Genomic DNA, 17,253 nt, shown 5'->3' with positions numbered 1-17,253 from the left:
ACAAACAGTCAAGGTAAGGATCAAGAGTGCAGACAGACCACAGGAGGCAGAACCGTGTAGAGAGACAGCCAGTTCATTATATATGAAAAATAAATGGTAAACGAAAAATGTCCACGGAATAAAAAGGGAAATTAATACAAAACAAACACCCAAACCCTGGGAGAGGAATTCAGAACTGAGGAACAGAGGAAATCCACTAATAATGAGGAAAAATTAAGAAAAAATAACTAGGACGAAACCTACAAAGAGACATGGGGAGAGTAACATACACAGAGGGGAAACAAAAGAGGCCCAGGTAGTGTGGCAAAGTAGTGAGATAATGTCCAGCACAGAACAGGAACAAAGGAGGGTGTAAATACACAGGGGAAACAAATCAAACACACCTGAACACAATCAGGGAAAATCAGGAATAAAGTAAAGCAGGGACATGAAAGACAGGGCAAAACAGAAAATAACCACTCAAATAAAAGCCCTGGACCAGGAAGTCTATGAGTATTGTGAAAATATGTTATTTCATAAATGCATCTTATCTTTCATGTCAGTGAAGAAACTTTTGATCTTAAATTGTCTCTTGACTGAAAATGATGTTCATCTACTGGTCCTTGAGGACAACACTGACATAATGGTATGCCACTATTTCCTGGGAATAACAAAAGTTGGCAGACCATTTCCAAATGTGGCAGATTTAGGTGAGCAAAAAATAAACCTTTTAATAAAAAACACATCCACATATGGTAACCCAAATGCAAGTTAAGTTCACAGGAAAACAAAATGTATAATAAACCATTCAATCATAAAATATATAAAACAAAAGTACTTTTCTGAGTCCACAGTGTCCAATTATAATAATAATAAATAAAAGTGGTAAAGGTCTGACAGTTACCATTATAAAAACACAGTCCACTGCTGTTCCTTTTATTCTGTAAGATGGTGTGGGTAGGTGGGGAAAAAGAATGTGATCTTGATTTATGCACAATTTATTTTAACTGGTGATGCTTACTAGTGATTAGGTCACAAAAATTATATTTTCTCACCAACCACCATGTAGACAGTTTTATTGCCCAGATTTTGAGATATGTTTTTTGTTTTTTTTTTAATTTTCTGCATCCACCCCAGCACAGTGACAGTTAATGGAATTTTGTTTGGCTGACAGTTTAGTAGTCCTAGTCAGCACTGAATTATCCAGAGCAACAAACATATTGAGTCTGGAGAAAATTTTTTTCAATACACAAACTAAATTGCATGAAGATTGACAAGTCAGGAACAGATTATCTATAATCCTGTTTAAGTATATATAGCATATATGCCTTTTTGAATGGACTAACCAATAATGCTGCCTCCGAATAAAATACACTAACCTAAATATTTTATACATTAGCCAAACATCACCTTCTGCCTCTCAGTTTCAGATAGTGACAGTGCTGTTTATATGTATCTGTCAGGCCTAGAACAGTGGCATGTAGGTCCCTGAGATTGAGCTCCTGATTGCTGGGAGTCCACAGCAAAATAACGTTTACTGTTCTTTATGTTGCTGCTTGCTGTCGGCTGTGAGAAAGCGAGCTTAATCTAGGTCTAGGTGTTAACACTGAGCAAATGTCATGTTACCCATCCCATCAACATATAACAAAATCCAAAATGGCAGAGATCAGAGTTCAAAAGACATATAAGATGGTCTTTTAAATATTAGCTGAAGGGAGGAGGATGGAACTGGGCAGCATTAACTTGTCTTAAATCTTACATCTGCTCAAAATTAAATAAACTTTTATATTATCTCAAAACCTAGTGAACCAGTTCATCGTAAAAGTCGATGCATGTGAGAAAATCTAAAGGAATAGTTCGATATTTTGGACAATATACATTTTAACTTTATTTCCAAGAGTAACATGTCCAAGTGGATATCAATCTGAGGTCTGTTTCTTTAACAGAAAACTGCAGCCAGGATGTGGTTAGTGTAGTCTTGACTGAAAGCAGTTTGAACACCTTAAACTAAAAACTTTTACAGTTCTGACTTGTAAAGCGCAAATGAGACACAACACGTTCATTATCAAGCTTAGTGTTGGTAGGTGTTTCCATTTTTTTAATCAGTCAAGGTGATTGACCTCCATTCTGTGCTTTAACACGCAATTTGAATTTATACATCTGACTCACCTGAAGAAATGCATATTGCTTTATATGAACTATTCCTTTGTGTATATTTTCTTTTACAAAACAGAGTCATAGTTGCAATTTATATATGCAAACTGGCCACACGTAAAGGAAATAATTTTGATTTGCAAGGCAGAGTGGCATAATGACAAGGATCAGCTGGAAATCATTAACTGAGTATCTGTACTACATGTACACTGTTATTTAAACTCTAGTAAATTATTGCTGACTAAATTACAATGGAAGTTACATTTTATGTTGGCATGACATAAGAGCTGCCTTGTAACAAAACCCATTGAGTATTGAGAGCTGTTCAAACAAATGAAAATGGGAATTACTGTCCTGCCTTTGATAGTTCCATTACTTTGAATGAAAAGCAAAATAGTTTTAGAAAGCCCACAGATACGGTAAGACAGAAACAGCCCTGTCCAATATGTGTGTGAAGAGGTCAGACACCTCTACAGTCAAGTCTGTTTATCAGTCTTATAGTTTTTTGTTTTTTTAAACAGAGGTTTCTTAATTTCAACAATTTATTCACATGCAAGGATGCTGTGTGAAACAAGATCTTCTTCCATTCATCTTGACTCTGTTCTGTAGTAATGACGCACACAGTCCAGATCAACCACGCCAGAATACACTGAAGTCAGATTTACATGTACGTGCAAGCAATCAAATTGGTATAAAAGAATTCAATGTTCTCAATATTTCCAACACTGAACAAAGTATATGTATAATATCTGAAAATGAAAACAGGAGTAACAAAGGACTAAAACAGCATCAAAACCAATGCTAGAGCATCGGGGTATATGGAAATAAAATAGCTAAAACCCTTTTGCTTTCATTTAATGCAATTAAAGGTATGACAGCACACACAAAAATGCTGAAGTCAAGAGAACTTCAAGACAAATGGCAGTGTAGGGACACACAATTGGGACATTTTAATGTCTTCAGTTACCATAATCCTTGGCCATCAAACTATCAAACTAAACAGTTTATCATTCTATCATTGCAGATAGGATAAATAATCATTTCCATTTGAATAACAAGACAGAAACAGGACACACAGAAAATGCTCAGACCATCAAAGTCTCATGTATACCAATTTGAGTGCTTCTGTGTAAAATTGAACAAGTTATATACATGTAGTCAAGACTAAAAAAGGCCACAAAAATAGGCCTGACCAAGGTCCAGTGCAGCATGGCTCAATCTAGTGAGATGATATCTGATATGACACTGTCAGCCCCTCCTCCAGTGCCCCCCCCTCCACCTGTGATGACCCGGGTTTCATGGATGGAGCTGGCAGTATGAGTACTGGTGTCATAGTGGCTGCTAGAGGAAACTAGGGCTGAGCTGGTGCTGGCTGCAGCTGCACTCTGCATGCTGCTTGTCAGGTTATCCAGGAACATCTGAGACCGGTAATGCTGAGTAGGAAAAACAAGTCAAGAAACATCATCCTCACTGAAAAACATTTCATATAGCTGTAATGAATCTCTATCCTATTTGTGACAAGTCACATGACACTGCAACACCCACTAAGTGAGTTTCCAGTCTTCTGAAATTTTATCACCTTTGCATAAAATTCTGACAATAATATTTAACCATTTCAGTCCACCAAGAACAGACAGGTTTATACATGAATTGACTTGTTACCATGTATGTCTTGCTACCATCTAAAACCAACATGGGCTATTATGTTTTATTGTAAACCCTCTCTACACATTGCTATACCATTCAAAACATGTGAATTATTTATAATAATGCAATAGTGCAATTTAAATTAGCTGCCTGCGTGGTTTATTGGTTATGATGCTAAAAATACTTTTCTATATGAACACATACTTTATATTAATATCTTAAAAAACGTTTCTTCATTTTGGGGTAACTTTTCTTTACTTATTACTGCAAGTTCTGATTAAGTGTAATAATCATAAAGTTATATTATTTTAATGTGTCAGATACATATGCTAATCAGCTCAGTCCAGTTTGTGTGCATTAATTAGGCTAAAAACTGATTCAATTGAATTTACAGATCTATACTGAATCTAGGAAGGCAATAACTACTCAACAAAATAAGTAAAAATTAATTATTTAAATAGCTCGCAACAAACGATTAGTTAGTTCTAGTGACGTAGCTGTTTGCAGCGGCATGCTGTGACATGGTGAGCAGCTGCAGATATGAAAATGGCAGAAGTGGAGAAGAGTGAAAGTTACATTTTCTATAATTAAACAATTTTTATATTGATAGCAGTGGTGGCTTCTTCTTCTAACTTTTCTGTTACATCATCAGATAATCATCCAGTAAAATGTTCTGGATTACTGGTGTGGTGTATATCTTCATGTGCAGTGTAAATCTACACCATGTGTGGTGTGTATCTTCATGTGCGGTGTAAATCTACATCATGCGCAGTGTATATCTTCATGTGCGATGTAAACCTAAATGATGTGTGGTCTATATCTTCATGTGCGGTGTACATCTACATGTGCAGTTTAAAACCATGACAAAACCTCCCTTTTTGACAAAGCGTATAGTTAGGGCTGTCTTCAGGTAACCCTGAACCATCCCCTAGTTATGCTAGCCTAGACTGCCCGAGGACTCTCTCCCTGTGAACTGAATAGTGCCTATACAGGACAAAGGGGTTTATTTTATTTTTTTAAAGCTGCTGTTTCTGTCAAGCTGTCAGTGACAGTGAAAACGTCACACACAGACGAATACTCCAGACAAATGCAGACTGTTGTGTGACAATGTCATATCCAGAGATAGTGCAGAGTTGTTGTTTTAACACATGCAGTGCGTCCAGCTGATTCGGGCTGTGAATTTGACTCCATTCTGAGCCACTCTGTAAATGAAAGCGATATTGGTGGATGGCTGCTATGCACTATGGCTGCTATGGGCATTGCTGAGAATTCTTTTTGGCACTGCGGCGAGTGAAAGTCACCCTTGATGTGAGGATTTTGAGAGGTCAACTTATCATGCCGCTATGTTATCGGTCACAGGCCACCAGAAAATGTCCTGGTTTGTCCGCCAGTGGGTCATACCACAACACTACCCGAGCTACCCCTAAGGCGAGCTCTTAGGAGCAAAGTCTGTCTGGTCTATGTTCCTCAGACAACAGCGTTATTACATGCAACTCACCAGGAGAACATCTAGCAATGTTCAAGTGCATGTCTGTAATCATATTGCTTCATTAGGGTTAATGTGTCACTCGCTTTAAGTGTGAAACTAAACAAGTGACTGAGTTCCATTTAAAAAGTAGCCATTCCATATATTCAACATAAAATGGTGCTGAGCATGAATCCATGATGAACCACAAAAGGAACATATAGGACCTGTACTTGCCATACCCAATATAAAAGTCCTGTCTTTAAGTTACAACCTAAACCAATCTAGAGCTGTCCCACTGATTACACCCTTCTTATAAAAAACTTCATCCATCCATCCATCCATTTTCTATACCCGCTTTTCCTGGCTCAGGGTCACGGGGATAAAAAACTTCAATCCATGCTTTGAAGAAGACACTGAAATTCACTTTTCAATATGCATTTGGTATCCCCGTGGTTGCATGTTTACTAGAAAGCTATTTGAAATATAATGAGCTTACAGAGAGTAGCAAATAGAGGTGATTCTCTGTGGTTGCTATGATTTGTGGCTTAGAATGGGAATAACAGAAAAAAAGAATAAACATACCTGAGGATCTTGAATTAAAGAAAACAAATCCAGACCTAAAGTTAAAGAAATAGAAAAAAATGTTTTTTTAATAGTACCACACAGTGTTACTGATAGTACTTACAGTTATCCTATCCAGCTGACTCACTTTGCATGTCTGTGGGGATGGTAGCCAGGGTGGATGGGTGGAAGGGGACTGCATAGTCAGCAAGTGATGAGGGTAGATACGATGGGTCCAAGGATTGAACGTTTGGCACACGCACAGTGGGCTGGTAAGTCAACACTCTAAGCAAAAACAGCAAAGTCTGATGATATGCTCTTACTTTAACTCTTTACTTACTTTACTTTAATTACTTTAACTGTGTGTTCCAGGACAGTAAAAAGCTAAGATTTCAAATATAAAAAAATCAGTTGTCCAGCGTTGTCACTGTTACTGGATGACAACAATAATACAATACAAATATTGTGAATAGTGTCAACAAATGTGACTGTGGTTTTTGTTTTTAAATTGTTTTGTTTAAAGCAACTCAGAGAGGCTTGCTTACCCCTTAGAATGCATCTCCTCATTCTTGGAAATGTACACACAACGTTTCTTCAGTGGAGGGTCTGCATCCTCTTCATCATCAGAAGAAGAGGAGCTTTCCAGAGTCAGATCAATTACATCAGCCTTCTTGATGGAACTGGGCTCAGTTGAATGGGGGACCACTGATGTCTGGCGCAAAGGAGCTGAGGTTAAAAAAAAATAATGTAAAATGATGGCTTTCCTGTGACCCTGGTTAAGGAATAAGCAGGTATAAATAATGGATGGATGGATGATGGCTCTCATGTTATTCTAGATTTGTCTTACTGTCAATCAATTCCAGAGGTGGGAAGTAATGAAGTACAAATTCTTCGTTACTATACTTAAGTAGATTTTTTAGGTATCTGTACTTGAGTATTTATTTTTGACAACTTCTTACTTTTACTCTCTACATTTAAACACAAATATCTGTACTTTGTACTCCTTACATTATCAAAACAGGCTCATTACTTTTTCAACCTCTGTGGATGACGACACGACGTAAAAGTTGTAAATAACTAGAGAGGGAAATCGAGTGAGTGTACAGAGTATGGTAGAGAGAAAACTTGCAATGCGACATGGAGGAAGAAAGGGAGTGTTGCAGAGTCCGACGGCGATGCAGCAGATTCGGAAAAGCAAGACATTCCCTATCCATGTCCGTATTTAAAAGAACTGTTCGATGTTGTTGGCTCTAAGAATGATTCAAGGCGAATGTGTTGTGTTTTGTTCCCTGTACCAGCGCAGGTTGTTAATAAAAGAAGAATTTCTTTTTTTTGTGTCATACGTTTTTAGTTTTGTGGAGTTATCAAAAGATGCATTGTGTAACATTGATGGCAAAAAACATTTTAACTTTTTACTGAAGTACATTTCAGACCCTGTACTTTCTTACTTTTACTTCAGTAAAGCAGTTGAGTCAGTACTTCTACTTTTACCAGTCTTTTTTCAAACAAGTATCTGTACTTCTACTTAAGTATAGAATGTGAGTACTTTTGCTACCTCTGATCAATTCCATGAAGAAAAGCAAAACAAACAATACTTTAATTTTTCTTATTGCTTTCTGAATTTCCTACCATGTCTGTAGCACTGCCAAACCCATTGCAGGGTATCTGCAGGTTTCTAAGCTAGATTTAAGACTTTTTAAGACCTTTTTAATACCACGCTGAATGAAATTTAAGACCAATTTTGTAGAAATAAAATAAAACATCCCACAATACAACCAATTGCCATAACACACTGTTTATTGATATAAACTGTTTACACACCGTTTGATTTATTGAGTAAAACAAAAATAAAATGCCAGGTGTTTTCAGACATGTTTCTGCAGCCGCTTTGTCTTATTCACACCGCATGTGGGTCTCCAAAGCTTTCATACCCATTGTTCTGAGTTTTAAATTTTTTTGCACAACCTGCACCGGACCTCGAACACGTTGCCACTAACTGGACTTAACCACGGCGCAAAATTAGGGTTTTGTAACCAATTGTCACTAAATTTACATTTACCCATGGCAAAAGACTAATGCTGAAACTTTCCCGCAGTTCACGCAGCTGCCGGAAAGCATGTGTTAAATAAACTCCCCTCAAACGCGTATTTTAGTTGGTTCCGCCTATTTCGTTCTGCGTAACAAATACGCGAAAGGCTTTCAAATTGATTTCAAGATGAAAATAAAATCTTCTTTATGGGATCGGTTAGATTTCATTTTAAGACCTTTGAAACGCGAATTTAAGACATTTTAATGCTAATTAAGGCCTTAGTTTTATAATATGGAATTTAAGACTTTTTAAGGATCCGTGAACACCCTGCATTGGTTTCTACAGAAAACATCAATCTACAGTAATTCCCTAAACCAACTGGTCAAATAGGATGATATACTACATTTGTTGGGGACTACTGTATTTTACAAACTATAATTCGCACCTTTTTTAGTCATCTGGTTTGGTGTGCAATTCATACACTGAAACAACTTTTAAGAATTAATTTACAGTCATTTTGACAAATAGTGTTAGATGGTGCTCTTTGAACTCTTGACTCAATTGAACATAATACTGTACTGCCTCTTCCCCCAAAGTGGGTGGGGTTGTTTACTTGGCACAGAGAATTAAGAGTGAATTCAGTAATTCGGTTCTGCTTGTTGCTATGGCTAGCCACATAAGCTAATTTACTATAATTAAACTACTTTTAACTATAATTTGTATAACTGGAAATGTGTTTTTTCAGTTCAACAAGACAGTTTTTAGAGCATAGTCCACAAAATATGGTTCTTCCAGCAACAGCTTTATCCACATTTGCCTTTCTAGCGAGTATTTGGGGCAACATAACAGTGTATGTGGGACTAAGTCAAAATATGCTACAGTAATTACATTGATGGAACAAATGATGGAATGGCCCATTGATGTTTTCAAGCTATACACACACACAATACTGCTAAGAGGATACACTGGAGCTTTAACAACGGTATCAAATGATGTACTTACTCTCAATTTTTGGAACTGACTGAGAGGTGACTTTGACAGCTTCTTTTTTTGGTCTCATGGGACACCAGGTTCCATCTTCCTGAAACTTGATTTCATCCACATCTGAGCAGTCATTCAGGATCTCCAAAAATAAACTGAACAAATAACAAAATACACAATATTCAATAATTATACTCGAGCTTCGAATTTTTGTCACATTTCCAAGTTTTCATATGAATATGCATTATCTGATTATAAATTGCAATTTCAGCACCAACTAATTACATTGACATTAAACACTTTGTTTATAGTAGGGATGTAAAATAACACATGTGGAATAATACTATAATATAACCAAGGACTTAATGTACAGCTGCCTCAGCACCACCAACTCTAGGGTGATGTTTTGTGTAATGTGGCTTAATTACATTAACTAACCCATCAATAATAAGACTCTCATATGCAGCCTTCTTGTCACAAACGGGACAGATCCAGGTTGGTTTCTTCTCATTCATCTGTAGGTAGAGAGCGGCGTCAAAACACTGCAGGTGAGAGCAGGTTACTGCCCGGCACGGCACTGTCAGTCGCATCTTACCCAGCTAGTGGACAAAACATACTTAAGTTAAGTTCAAGATACAAATATGTACACTTAACTATATATTGTCTGTATTGTATTCAATTTTCCAAAATAACTGCATGAATGTATATGGCATGGCAATAAAAGTGAAAACATTACTTGTTTGTAAATTGAGCCAACTTGAAATCTGTCATTTATAGAAGTATTTAAACCCTTAATTCAGTACTTTGCAGAACCGCTTTTGGCAGCAGTTAAGAGGTTAGGTTCAGGGGCAAATCTCCACAAGCTTTGCACACCTGAAGCTCGTTCCTGATCCATAGATTTCAGAATGGATCTTGGATCTGTTAGGCCACATATGAAGAATGGGCCTCTGGATTTGCACATATTATCAGATTTTTCAAATCAGATCCTCTTAAGCCCTGTCTGATTGGATGAGAAGTGTTGGTGAACTGACACCTTTGGGTCTCTCCATAATGTTTTAGTCTGGGCAGCGACAATTAGAGACTAGTCCTGAAGTCACTCCAGTGACTGTTTTCTTCAGGTGACTGTTGTGCTAGAAGGTAAACGATGGTGCAGTCTCAGGTCTCTGCACTCTGGGGCAGTTTTCTTCACAGACTTCTCTGTATTTGGCTGCATTCATCCTTCACTTACCCAGTCCCTCTGTCACTTGCACGTCGCTGGTTATTGTCCAAACACAGTATAAATTGTTAGATCCTACATACAAATTTCTACACACACAAGTCAAATGAAAACAGAAAGCACCTGAGTGCCACAGCAAAAGGTCTGAATACTTGGGTAAATGACAGATCTCTATTTTTTTTTTTTTTAAATTTTGCATAAAATTGCAGATGTTGCTAAAATAATGTCATCATTGTCATTGTGGGATATTGTGTACAGAATGATGGGCAAATAGTACATTTTAGAAATTTAAAATGACATTCAAAACACAACCAAAATGAAATCGCGAGAAGCAGTCTAAATAATTTCCGAGGCTACTGTATTTCCTTTTTTTAGAATACAGACAGAAAGTAATGCACAATGATATCCTGACATAACAGTGCTCTGATTTTGAGGTGATTTTTTTTCCTACAAACTATAATTTACACTGTCAGAATAATTTGACATTTGCTATAATTACATAAACATTATACAATATACAATCTATGAGTGTGTTTCATTTACCGGGCACATAAGTGAGACTCTGAGGCTAGTTGTAGCAATCTCACTGTCTGGATCTGCTGTCAACTTCTCTTTAACTGCAACACACAGGGCAGTGTAAGAACCAAATATTAATTTCAAGCTCATTCATCATCAAACAACAAAAACACTATTGCAACTGTTATCACCTAATAACTGACAACCATAGTCTCATACTCTGGATGTAGGCTCTCATCCAGAGGGAAATCTGGCATGCAATCAGGCTTCTGCAATAACTGAACTTCCCTATGGTCATTTACAGGTGTGCAAGAAACTTTAGAAACTTTAGATTTTGTTTTGGCTGTTTATACAGTGGCACAAAAAAGTATGTGAACCCTTGGAATTAACTGGTTTGCTGCATTAATTTGCTATGAAATGTGATCTCATCATCACCTAAGTCACAATAGACCAAATAAATGTGCAGCTGATAACATACAATTATAATTTCTCATAGCTGTACATTACATTTTTGTCAATGAAAAAAAATTGCTGAATTGACTTATTGTGCCAGTATTAAAAACTGCTAGTTATTTGTGACTATTTAAAAGGTGTAACTGCTGCTGTATAACTTCTAGTGTTGTGTTAGTGGTGGACTATAGAGTTACTTAATGCTCTGGAGTGGTCTGGGTTCCTGATGCCCTTCATCCTCAGCCTTTGTAGGAGCAGTGGTGATGTCAGCTGCCTCACCAGGTACACAGACATAGAATAGGTCTGAAAAATGATAATATAATCAACCTTAACAGAGAGGTTACACTATTACTATTTCTAATCATGATATCTAACTCAAGTACAGGTAAAAGAAGTGCAAAAACAAAAAGCTTAAGAGTTACAATGATGGTTTTTATTCTCACTTTTCCAATTTCAGGTGCCCACGTTACTGCAATCTGATTGGGTACTGCAGACGAAAGTCGTACAAGGGAGGTAATGTTCAGAGGTCGTCCTGGTCTCTTCTGCTCTACACCATTTTTGGGTGGTGGTGCATAACCCTACAGGAATAAAATGCCTTATCAGCATCTTTGTAGCAGAGTACTTAAGTTGGTTTGACTTTTTGCTGGAGCTGATCTCCAAAAAGTAAGCACTTACCGGTAAAGGAAAAAGTTTTCCATTAACCTTTATACAAAGACTGTTGGGGTAATTATCCTCTTGAGGGCAACTTGTCTCTGACAAACAAAATCTGACAACAGAAAAAAACAATAACTAATAACCTGAACGTATACTTAAAGACACTTTTCACTAATATATCAAAAATGTAATGCCATGTTCTCAGTCAGACTCTCCCCTAGTAGATGTTTGGTGTTTTTTTAGTAAACCTGTGATGGCCAGAGATGTTATTTAACCCAATTTTGGATAGAAACCATATTTGCTTGCTTATTACTCATATATATGCATGATTCTTTGTTCAATATTTTTCTTTGACATTCTAAGTTGCTATGAATTTAGAGATCTATAATTTACAGGGCAGAAAATTCTAAACATTCTCACCTCAACTGAATTTGAACCATATAGTCCCTTCTCCCACCTGGCAGAAAGTCTCTGTAAGCAGACAATGTAACTTTATTCATCATTTACATCCCAGGCATGGGCATGTCTATCTCAGTACCTGAAATAGCTGAGCAGTCATACCTGGATATGCATACTTCTCGAACCTGCTGTGGCGTCAAGGCAAAGATAAAATATTTTTCTTGGTGGTACCTCTGTGCAGTACTTGCCCCTGAAAACATACAACAGCTGCTATTCAGACAACAAGTACTATGGATAAAAATATACACATAGTATCATTTCTGATTTTTTTATAAAGCATATAGATAACATTTTAGTAACCTATGTTTTCGGATTGTAAACCTGCATTTACTTCTGTCTCAACAGATTTCACAGCTTTAATCCAAGACTCACCTATATTCTCCACATCATGAACTCATAAACTGGTCCACTCTTAGTCTGGTCCGTCACCTAGGACCTGGTTGCCTTGGGAGACCCTGCTAGGAGCATATAGCCCCGGACAACGGAGCTCCTAAAATCATAATCCGTATGATTTTAGGATCTACGCTGTCCACCAGTGCACATGGCACCAGGACACCCTAGGCCGGAGGTCAATGATCGATTTTGTGGTTGTGTCATGTAACCTTCGGCCGTATGTCTAGGACACTTGAGTGAAGAGAGGGGCAGAGCTGTCAACTGATCGCCACCTGATGGTGAGTTGGATCCACTAGTGGAGGAGGAAGCGGGACAGACTCGGCAGACCTAAACGTATTGTGAGGGTCTGCTGGGAATGTTTGGCCAAACCCTCTGTCAGAGAGGCCTTCAACTCCCACCTCCGAGAGAGCTTCAACCAGATACCGAGGAACGCTGGGGACATTGAGTCCGAATGGACCGTGTTCCCCATCTCCATTGTCGACGCAGCAGCTCGAACTGTGGTCTCTGGTGCCTGTTGTGGCGGCAATCTCCGAACCTGGTGGTGGACACTGGGGGTAAGGGATGCCATTAAGCTGAAGAAGGTGTCCTACCGAGTCTGGCTAGCTTGTGAGACTCTTGAAGCAGCTGACGGGTACCAGCAAGCCAAGTGTCATGGCAATATCCTCAACCCCGCTGGAGGTGCATGGAAGGTGCACGCGCCTTCCATAGAGGAAGCAGAGGCTGGGAAAGAGGCTGATCCGCCCATCATCCAAGCTGAAGTCACTGGGGATTTTGGCAGCTCCTTGGTGGCAAGGCAGCTGGGGTGGATAAGAGCCGCCCTGAGTATCTCAAGTCTCTTGATGCTGTTGGGCTGTCATGGTTGAAACGCCTCTGCAACATCGTGTGGCGACTGGGGACAGTACCCCTGGATTGGCAGAACGGGGTGGTGGTCCCTCTTTTTTAAAAGGGGACCAGAGGGTGTGTTCCAAATATAGAGGGATCACACTTCTCAGCCTCCCTGGGAGGATGCCGCCGATGGTAGAACCTCGGATCCAGGAGAAGCAATGCCATTTTCGTCCCGATCGTGGAACATTGGACTAGCTCTATACCCTCTTCAGGGTGCTTGAGGGTTCATGGGAGTTTGCCCAACCAGTTCACGTGTTTTGTGGACTTGGAGAAGGCATTCGACCACGTCCCTCATGACATTCTGTGGGAAGGTGCTCTGGGAGTATGGGGTCCAGGGCTCTTTGTTAAGGGCTATCCAGTCTCTGCACAACCAGACCAGGAGCTTGGTTCGCATTGTCGGCAATAAGTCAGACCTGTTTCCAGTGCATGTCGGACTCTGGCAGGGCTGCCCTTTGTCAACGGTTCTGTTCACTTTTTTTTTTTTTTTTTTAATTAAATGGAGGGACTCCAGTTCGGGGACCCCAGGATTTCATCTATGCTTTTTGCAGATGGTGTTGTCCTGTTGGCTCCATCGAGCCAGGACCTTTAGAGGAGGAGACCTGGGGAAGACCCAGGACACGCTGGAGGGACTGTGTCACTCGACTGCCCTGGGAACACCTCAGTGTCCCCCCCAGATGAGCTGAAGGAAGTGTACAGGGAAAAGTTTAGGCATCCCTGCTTAGGCTACTGCCCACACGACCTGGCCCTGGATAAGTGGAAGAAGATGGATGGATGAACTCATAAATTGTGCTTACTGACACTGTTAGCTTCACTTTATCTACATTGGTAGCACATGCTGTCTTATTTGGTTTATAATTTAATGCCTGATAAAATGTGTTGTAACAGCCTATGGACTTAGTGTTCCACCTGACGTCTCACTTTCAATGGCCTTGACTGTGCTGCGTTCAAAATTTGGTCAAGTACTTTACTGAAGACAAAAGCACTTGATGAACATAATAGTCTGATTCATTTTCTGCACAATCAACTCATGATTACATATGGAACTATGATATAATAAATTATGTTACTGACTTGTGATCATTTATGTCATCAAGTGTACAATTACAGAACTGGATGTGTGATAATTAAAACACTGACAGTTTGGGCTTAAATGCAACAAACTGGCTGTTCTGTTCTCAGTGAGTGCCAGTTGGAATATATATCGGAGCTTTCAGAAAACTGTGTCCCAGACAATCACAACTTTTAAGCTGATATGAAAGCTATTTACTGAAACTTGATTATGATAACTCCAACATGACATTAATGTGGTGTTATCCAGGCTGGTTGTGTTAATAACATTAAACATATTTGAGACATCTGATTTTGAATGTTACATGACATAAGATGTTTGTAGTCCGGTAAGCACAGCTTTGAAAACATGGCTTGGGCCAAGTGTTACCCATTAATTATTATCCAACTTATTATTATCCAATTATCCAACCACAGAAGCACAGACCTAGACTGGAAGGCTTGATTAGGACATCCAGCACATCATAGAAGGGCAGAGACTTCATCTGCACATCCGGGTGGACAGGAGGGATGAGAGGGGTTGGTTGCTGGAGATTCATGCTCGTTTTGGTGCTGTGCCACACAGCTGTTTCACCAGTTAGCAGGCTGAAGTCTGTGTTACAGAACTGACTCCTGCTAACAAAGATATGTCATAGATAGATCACTAAAATGAATTTTGTTGAGACAGCAAACACTCAGTAACACTTGGAGCTCATCCACTTCAAACTTGATAGTATGCTTTTGAATACATTACAAATAAATACATCAAAACGCAAAACACACGCTGAGGACCACTGCCAACCACAAACCATAGCTGGTAGATTCACACATACAGATTCAAATGCTGAGGCACTGACTCCAGCCATGACTAAAAAAATTGTATCATTAGCTGTCTCTGGCTTCACAGTTCTCTACGTCTTTAAAAAGTTACTGGCACATACAAAATAATGTGTGGAAATAACTGTCTCTAGTGGAAAATCTGCATTTAATTGATTTCTTATCTTGTGTACTACAACATAATTATAATGACATACTCAGGATCACATTCAGACAATACCTATGTTGTACCTATGAAGTTAATCATTCAGTCACTGTTCTGTATGTTTCATTTATTTTCACCTAGTTGAGACTACTTGTGTGTGCTCATCTAAAATAACAAGGTGCATTGTTAACGCCAGATACAGCCAACTACTTTGTATCTGTATGTGTGGACACACCGGAAAGAAGGCTGGCAGACAGTATAATCCAGCAACTGCTTTTCCCTATATGAACAGATTTGGAACCAGTTTAAAATTAGCTAACACAAAGAACTGAAAAAAGTATTGGTTAAATACACCGACACTGTTATTTTTGTCTTCTTTTTTTTTACTCAGAGACTTTTCAACTGGCCTTGGGGAAAAAGTGAATTATGCTGCTAGCGTTAAGTGTTTTTCTGTCCAGATTGCTTTTTTAAATTTGAAGACGTTGTCATTTCCACAAAGGAAAACAAGTTAGTGTTTAAGGCAGCAAACACAAACATTTAGCTAACGTTAAGCAGGTTTAGTACCTTATATACAAACTCGTGCAAATAAAAACAGTGACGTTACAATGCAACTGATCTAACTTCCATGACATAAATTCCCTAAATAAATCATTAATTCTAATTAGCAGATTTAACTTAATACACACATGCAAAATAACGATAGTGTGCGTAAATGCACAAAAACAGCTACAGGTCAGTGTGGTGTCAGCTGGTTATAGAGAGCTGACAAAAAAACTATTAGCTCCTCGTTCAACTCTTAGCATTAAGGCTAACAAGGGACACGTAACGGAGATGATCAGAAAACGCACATTTCTGATTACCAGTAAGCTATCCCGTTTGCCCACCGATTTGAGAGGTCACATATCGTCTACACTATTCGTTATACGTTATCGCTGCATGTTGTAATGTTGACACTAATAAGTCACATCAATGTTTTCCTCGTCGCGTACCTGAAGCTCCTCATTCTCCGCCATCTTGTTGCTCCGGTCATCCCGCCCAGCGTAACTACTTCCAGGTGACGCCTCAGTTGGGTGCTGCAGTCTAGCACTGAACTGTCATTGCTTCACAAATTAAGATACTCCAACCCTTGAGAGTAGATTATGGGGGAGGTGAAGTCTGTTTGCCCGTCCATATCCACATATGTTTCCTCTTAATTTAGCCTTAGCCTAATTTTGTCCTTACCCCATCCAGTAGTCTTTTATTGGCCTACGCTTTATCACGACCATACCTAGACCACTTCTGCCTACTCCTGATCTTTGGAATCTGATATTTATCCACAAATCTTGCTTATATGCCCACGTGCTTAACTGACGATCAAGGTGAGTACAAAGAAATGTTTCCTTTTCAACCACCTAATAGTCTCACACCATTGGGCAGTGAAGCTCAAACATCCAAGCAAACAAATAAGCAAAATACATGACTTCTACTTGTCATGTCACTTGTCACAAATTACTTGTGCTTGTTCTCCCTGCTGTCCTAAACAGTTTGAATTTCCACTAAGTTTATATACATTACGATCATGCAATGTAGAGGTCCTGCAGCACATTCTTCTCTGCTTCTGCATCTTTGCTCCATCAGGATGTTGTGAAGGGAATGAGAGACAAAAAGGTATAAATAAAGTCAGTTTTCTTACATTCAGTCACTATAACATGAAAAAAGTGCCTTAAGCCTCAACTCATGCATAGATTACAGCCAGTTGGTTTCAGGTCTTTTGTTACTGAACTAAAATATAGAATAATATGTTGGATACTTAAGTAAATTAAACCATAGCAACTCAGAAGAAAAACAAAATT

General features: G+C 38.8%; 1 protein-coding gene across 4 annotated transcripts; it reads right to left on the bottom strand.

The window, feature by feature from the left end:
* Nucleotides 1-684: 684 nt before the first annotated feature.
* On the bottom strand, nt 685-16,547 carry pias2 (protein inhibitor of activated STAT, 2). Of its 4 annotated transcripts, none has more exons than XM_026311405.2 (14): nt 16,411-16,547; nt 14,888-15,075; nt 12,217-12,304; nt 12,076-12,126; nt 11,677-11,767; nt 11,445-11,579; nt 11,199-11,304; nt 10,579-10,652; nt 9,258-9,418; nt 8,841-8,974; nt 6,355-6,535; nt 5,958-6,094; nt 5,831-5,865; nt 685-3,566 (listed from the first exon to the last, which is right to left on the bottom strand). In XM_026311405.2, exons 1-14 carry the CDS (start codon nt 16,449-16,451, stop codon nt 3,348-3,350), a joined length of 1,641 nt encoding a protein of 546 aa, XP_026167190.1. In that variant the 5' UTR covers nt 16,452-16,547; the 3' UTR covers nt 685-3,347. The 4 variants fall into 4 exon arrangements, with proteins under 4 accessions (XP_026167190.1, XP_026167197.1, XP_026167205.1 ...); XM_026311412.2 differs by having other exon boundaries at nt 14,888-15,072; nt 16,411-16,528; XM_026311420.1 differs by lacking the exon at nt 16,411-16,547 and adding an exon at nt 16,270-16,399 and having other exon boundaries at nt 14,888-15,072.
* Between the last annotated feature and the right edge of the window lie 706 nt (nt 16,548-17,253).

This window comes from Mastacembelus armatus, unplaced genomic scaffold, assembly GCF_900324485.2.
Source record: "Mastacembelus armatus unplaced genomic scaffold, fMasArm1.2, whole genome shotgun sequence".
Classification (NCBI taxonomy): domain Eukaryota; kingdom Metazoa; phylum Chordata; class Actinopteri; order Synbranchiformes; family Mastacembelidae; genus Mastacembelus; species Mastacembelus armatus.
Note: the sequence above shows the minus strand (reverse complement) of the source record. Positions and strands in the feature narration are given on the sequence as shown.

Coding starts and splice junctions, on each gene's coding strand:
- pias2 (XM_026311405.2), bottom strand. CDS start 16,451: ATGACCGGAGCAACAAGATGGCGGAGAATGAGGAGCTTCAG. Junction 10,653..11,198: donor AGACCACTCCAGAGCATTAA/GTAACTCTATAG, acceptor TGTGTGTTGCAG/TTAAAGAGAAGTTGACAGCA. Junction 3,567..5,830: donor CTTTAATTCAAGATCCTCAG/GTATGTTTATTC, acceptor TTTCCTACTCAG/CATTACCGGTCTCAGATGTT.